The sequence below is a fragment of the Malus sylvestris genome, chromosome 1 (genome assembly GCF_916048215.2).
Source record: "Malus sylvestris chromosome 1, drMalSylv7.2, whole genome shotgun sequence".
Taxonomy (NCBI): Eukaryota; Viridiplantae; Streptophyta; class Magnoliopsida; order Rosales; family Rosaceae; genus Malus; species Malus sylvestris.
Window position 1 is genome coordinate 16,664,006 of NC_062260.1, and position 6,481 is coordinate 16,670,486.

Sequence of the window (6,481 nt, forward strand, 5' to 3'; positions counted from 1 at the left end):
TTAATATCAGATTGACTGAAGTAAAAATATCAAATGATAAAAATTAGATAATACTCAAGTTTTTTTTTTTTTTTTTTGCATGGTTTTGACAGATAGGATTTAGGGTTAATGATTAACCTATATGATATCTGGTACGGTCTACAACGAGTGTCACTAACTTAGGAAAGGGATCTCCTAATCCATCTAAGTCTATGAATTTGGACCATTAAAATTTGATCTAATAGTTACAAATAAGAGCTAACTTTAAAAGTTGTAATAACTTTAGCTGTTGAATTAAATTTCAATAATGGATCTCTGAAGTTGATGAATTAAGAGAAAATGATCCGGAGAGAATCCATGACCACTAACTTAGGCCGTGGTCTAATTGGCAACTAGAAAAGGAGGGCCCCACCAAAATTCAACCTTTTATTGGAAAAATATCCCCATCAACATTGAATATCAAGCGTAGGGTAATAAAGTGGTGCATAAGTTCAATCCAATCAATTACCTATGCTTGTTTTCACACTTCACCCACCCACCCTCCACGAGTGCGTTTTTGTTTACACAATTTATGTGTTGTATATTCATCATCTTATTTATCATCATTAGATGAATTTGATTTTTGAGATTTGTATTTATCTATTACACGAATCTCGAAATTCAAATTCATCTAACGGTGATAAATAGGATGGTGAGCATACACCACACTAGATGATGGTAAGCAATAATACTCCCCACCCTCCACACCACTTTTAACTTTTTAATTTTGTTTTAAAGCTAGAAAAAAGGGATCATCTCATAATCTTTTCCATCAAAGCCTACAGATTAAGTGATTCGGACTCTTAAAATTTAATTCAATGGCTAAAATTATTATCTTTTAAAAATGACATTTATTTTTAACCGTTAATCAAATTTCAAAGATTTGGATCATTTGATCCGTGAGTTTTGGTGAAAGAGATCTGGAGAAGATCTCTTTCCCACCCAACATATCTTTGAGGATAGAAGTTTGCTTTGCTCTCTCTTATCTCTTATCATGATCTATGTTTACATGACATTATTATTTTAATTAAATTTTATTTTTTATTATTATACTTAAAATATAGCATAATATCGTCTAACTTTATCATAACAAGTGAAATATTATATGGTATGACTTTTTGTTTGCCGAATAAAGGTTTTTCCTAACTTACCACCACTGAGGGGTGTTTTTTTTTTTGTTGACAATTTTCCAAAGGGAGGAAGGTGGCACACAAGGAGACAAGGCGAATATACCGTACGTGATCGTATATTGGTCGTAAACCGACATATTCTCTTTTGGGAAAATGACACCATCCTTTCTTCTCTCACACTACAATGGCTACAGGCATCCATGTGCTGCTCTTTGACTTATAAAAATGATGCTTCCTTGGCCGTGTGGAACATGGTCACCGAGGGACGAGGATTGTCTGTTGGAAATTTTGAGTATAATTTTATTGTCCCATATTGCTCATTCTTTCAGATGAAGTCTAAAGAGTTCAGAAAGAAACACAGAGCAAAGCATCCTATGTCTTTTAACAAACACATCTCATTCTCATACATGTTACGAATATGCATCCATCTACTATATATACATCCATTTGCATGACATTTAGAATACAAAAAATAAATATTCTTCTTCTACAATCACAAACATCATTTCTGAGAAAACCACACAGAAATTCGCCAGAAGTTAAGTTTTCCGGTGCTGGAATTCTAACTTGATCGTTGAATCCTGATGAAGCAGACGTCCGTAGAACTACAAGCATTGAGTAGGGACGAAATTTCCGTTTCAAGGACATTGCGGTACGCAAGCCTCGATCTTCAATTTTCTGTTTAAAATTATTGCGTTGTTCATACTCTATTCAATATTTATTATTTATTAGCATATACAAGTTTATTACAGACTGTTGACATATATTCAAGATTGTCTGCCCTCCCACTTTTGGTGCTCTCCCGTGCCCTTTTGTTTTGTGTGGTCACGATTAAGCCACGTCAACATTTTATATTGTTTTTTTATAGAGTTAATAAGACAAAAATGAATAGTAATATAAAATGTTGATGGGGTTTAACCGTGACCACACAAATAGGGGGCGCGGAAGGGTATTGGAAGTGGGAGGGTAGACAATCCTTGTTCGTCACTGAGACCACTGCGCTTACTTTGTCAGTCTCTCATTTTCTAACCCCCAAACTGCCAAATCCCAATAAATATTCCCTACTTCTAACCTTATACAATTCTTTTACAACACCTTCAATTCCTAATCAATGCACATTATACAAGGGTTTTTCACTATCAAAAAGAGAGGGGGGGTTTCGAACTCGAAACTTCTTCCCATTTTGGCTGGGTAACAAGGAGTATCACTATACTAAGAATTAAGTTATTTGTCGTGGTTAATTTATCTTGCAAGTAACGGGGATTTCATACTTGAAGCTTCTTTTAGCTTTTGCTTGCCAATTTGGGTTGTAGTATAGCTGTACCTACAACTAGCTCATATCGACCCTTGAAACACGATTTTCAATCCCATGGCCCATTAAAAGAGTAGTCACATCTAGATTGGCAAACAGGTCGTGTTTGTATAGGTTTTGTGTCATACCCATTATTTAACAAATTGTGTCATGTTAAACATGTTAACTTAATGGGGTTTTAACAGGATAACGACCCAACCCGTTGACGGATTGACTCGAAATCTGTTATTTTCTGTCATTTCAGTCGGGTTAATTGTCATGCAAACAATTATCATGCCTAATGTCTAGACCTGTCAAAGGATTCGTATTGTTGTCATATATGTGTCATACGCGTTATCTTAATGGATTTTTAACATGTAACAGATGCCCAATAACAATCCGACTCGTTAACAAGTTCTTAACGATGATTCGATAATGATCCGACTTGTAAACGAGGGTCTGGAACATATTATTTTCATGTCATTTCATGTCGGTTAACAACTCATGTAAAAAATGTCAAGCCTAGTCATCATATCATTTACTTATGTCACTCCTCAATCTTCAAACATAAGAGTCAACATGGTGGGGTTAAGAGGAGCAAATCGCGCAAGAAAATTAAAAAAATAAAAATAATTGTTTAATCGAATTATCTTACAATAAATCAAAATTAAGGTAATTTAAACAATATCTAATTGAATTACCCTTTTATATATTAGAGAGTAATAATTTAGCAGTAGAAATTACATAAAAATAAACACCACGTGTACATTGTAACTTGTAACCTGGAACATGCTAAGCAACACAAAACACCTCAAATCCTACTCTTTCATCACATCACATCAGACCATCATCCTAATTCCAGCAACGAAGGTTTGCTGTTCCTGCTTTCATTTCATATCAAATTATAAATAAATAAAAAAGCCAAAATTAAAATTAAAAATCAGGGAAATTGGGTTTTTATTCGTTTCCTATCACGCCGCTACCAAAATTAATTACGCGCATCCACGTGGAGAAAACCCGACCCGGGAGCCTGCCAGGTCATACACGACCCGGAAACCTTGCTGCTGGATATTACCGATTATGGACAGCCCGCCCATCGTACCCGCGAAAGCAAAGCAGAAGCTTCCGCTGCTGTCCACTGGGATCAGGTAGTTCGCTGCCGGCAGTGAAACGTCGGCGTTTCGGAAATGCAGCACCACGGTGGGGACTTTGACTTCGGTCTTTCCGGACAAGTCGAAACACGTGTCGAATAGGGAGAACTGGGGCCCCCGCTTCAGACCAGAAGTGCCGGCCCGGAAAGCGTCGCGGAGAGCGTTGTAAGCGGGTCGGGTTAATCGGGTCACGGAAGTGCCCGAATCGAGAATGACCCCCCCGTTTCCTGCCCGGTCGAGTTTGAATAGCGATGCCGTGATTCCCGGGACACGTGTCCCACCGACACTCATACCGATGAGCTCGACGTAGTAAAACGTGTCGAGTTTCGGGTTCGCGATGAGGGGAGTGAACCGGGCGGTCCGGGAAACGGCGGAGTCACCGAAGACGACTGAGGATGGTTTGGAAGAAGCGGACCGGTCCACAAGGCAGTAGGAGAATTTCCGGTTGAATAGGGAGCCGGTCAGGGCGGGAAACGATAACTTCCCCCGGCCGAGTCCCAACAGCCCCGCCGCGCCAACGAACAGGCCCTCGTTGTCGTGACCGCATCCGATTGCCACGCGTCCCACTTTGGTGCCGCGAAATGTCAGCGTTTCAGTGGAGAACTCGCCGAAAGTGAAGGAGCCATCCCCGTAGGAGACTTGGTACAGGCAGGTCTTCTTGGAATTACAACTGGGGGAGTCCAGTTTCCGGCAGAGAGGGGACCCACAAGGGATTGTGGCGAAGGATCTGGATTTCCTCGGGTCGAAAATCGGGTCGCTCTGTTTGTAGCAGCGCCTGCAGGGGGCGCATTGGAGCCACACGACGTCACTTCCGGTGTCGAGGACCATGTAGACGTACCTGGGAGGCGTGCCCACGCCGAGGCGCGTGAAGTACTCGCCGCTGCCCTGCGAGAGTCCGGAGACGACGGAGCTGCTGAAGCCCCTGACAGGCACGCGACCGCCGCCTCTTGTGGTTCTGTTTGGGGAGGCGGCGGCAAGGGAGGTCAGCGTCTTGACCCTGAAGGCGTCGCGCTGGAGGCGGAGGTTGAAGAGTTGGGTAGGGGTTTTGTTAAGCGCCACGGCGTCGATGTGGTGTAACTGTACGGACAGGGTGTTTGGGGTTGGGGTGGTGGTGGCGGAGGGGGAGTTGGGGTCGAGTTGGGCGGTTTCGGATTCGTAGACGGTGTCTGTCCATGAGAGGGTGGTAGGTGGGGTGGGGAGGGGGTTGAGGAGGAGGGTCTGGTGGTCGAGGGCGGAGGAGAGGGAGAGGAATATGGCGGCGAGGGAAAGGAAGAAAAGGGGAAGTGTTGCTTTCCGTTCCATTTTAGAGAAGTTGTGGAGTTTGAGAGAGAGGAAATGGAGTTTATAGGGAAGGGAGAGGGGAGGCGTTATAAATAATTGGAGTGAGAGTGACACTGAGTGAGAGTGAGAGTGTGAATGCTGGAAAAGGCAGTTGTGAGATTGGTGGGATTCAAGTTAAAACAGTTTTTGGTGGGAGGGTAGAGATGTCAGATTGTCAGATCTATTATGTTATCTAGGAGATATGAATGAAACAACAACAACAAAAATGTTACAAGACTAATGCTACATTTACTATTTAGTTAGTATTATTATTTGTATCATATTTTTTTAGAAGTATTTGTTGATTTATTTCTTGAACTTGTATAGAACTGCCAATTTATTCTTTGAACTTTAATTTTAACCGATTACCTCTGAAATTTTTATAATTAGTCAATTTCTCTCCTTGTAGTTAGATTTTAAAATTTTTCATTCAATTTTTCATCCATCCATTTTTTCATTTTTTTTGCCCTCATATAGTTGGTTCGGTGATTAAGATGGATGGAAAATTATATGAAATTTTTAAAATCTAACGCAAGTGGACAAATTGGTTATTTATAAAAATTCAGGGTGATAATCAGCTAAAATTAAAGTTCAATAAGGAAATTGGTTAATTATAAAAGTTCAATGGGGTAATCAGCTAAAATTAAAGTTCATAAGAGAAATTGGCAGCTCCATACAAGTTCATGGGCAAATTAACAAATATGCCTACTTCTTATAGAGATAGGGGCTACAAATGCATGTAGGTTCTCCATTAGAAAAATTGTATAATTTGATGGTACAACTAAGTAATAAGTATAGTATTTTGAAAGGGATTTGTTATTAACATTTCAAAAATATCATTCTACACTCTCCAAACTTTCTATATTGGAAAGGAAAAATACACTTGTGAGAAGTGTAGAATGAGATTTTTGGAGTGCCAATAATACTTCTCTTTTGAAATTAAAAGTAAAATAAAACTATCCTCCTTCTATTTTTGGTATATTTAAAAAAAAATCATTAATTATTTTCTAACAAAAAGACAGAAGTGACCCTGGAGTTTAGGTGGGGGTAAACAAATAGGCTAAAGTTCATTCGGAAGTGTTGGTAAAAGTTGGGTTTGTATTAATGGTTGTTAGTGAATAATTAATTGGGGGGAATTGAGTTGATTTCAGCTGGCCAGAAATACTTATGAGACTTTATTAGCGAATAATGATTTTAGATTTCATGTTTATTTTAAGGTATTGTTTTATATCACATTAAATTTTGGGTTGTGTTATCCCTCCATCTCTTTTTACTTCATACACATTTTCTTAATTTACGGTCGTCAGATTCACTGAATTAAAGAATTAAAGAAAATCTAATTACAAGAATTAACAAAGAATGTGCGGATAACACATTCCTAAATATTTTCACTAAAAAGAAAAAATTCTTTCATTATCTTTGCTTTAAGCACATGGGGAAGCTTTGTCCTTTATTTTATCTAGCTAAAACGTGTGGACTAGCAGTAAAGTAGATATTTTTAGTAATTTTGACATTACGAGAGATGCTTTATTCATAAATGAAGAAGTAAGCGTAATACTTACCTCCAATTA

The 6,481-nt window shown here is 39.1% G+C and overlaps 1 protein-coding gene across 1 annotated transcript; it reads right to left on the minus strand.

Moving 5' to 3' along the window:
• Positions 1-3,128: 3,128 nt before the first annotated feature.
• On the minus strand, positions 3,129-4,948 carry LOC126620299 (aspartyl protease family protein 2-like). The gene has a single exon (XM_050288789.1). The coding sequence runs from the start codon at positions 4,890-4,892 to the stop codon at positions 3,432-3,434; it is 1,461 nt and encodes a 486-aa protein (XP_050144746.1). The 5' UTR covers positions 4,893-4,948; the 3' UTR covers positions 3,129-3,431.
• Positions 4,949-6,481: the final 1,533 nt, after the last annotated feature.

What these genes read in the sequence shown, in the direction of transcription:
- LOC126620299 (XM_050288789.1), bottom strand. Translation starts at nt 4,892, where the DNA reads ATGGAACGGAAAGCAACACTTCCCCTTTTCTTCCTTTCCCTCGCCGCC.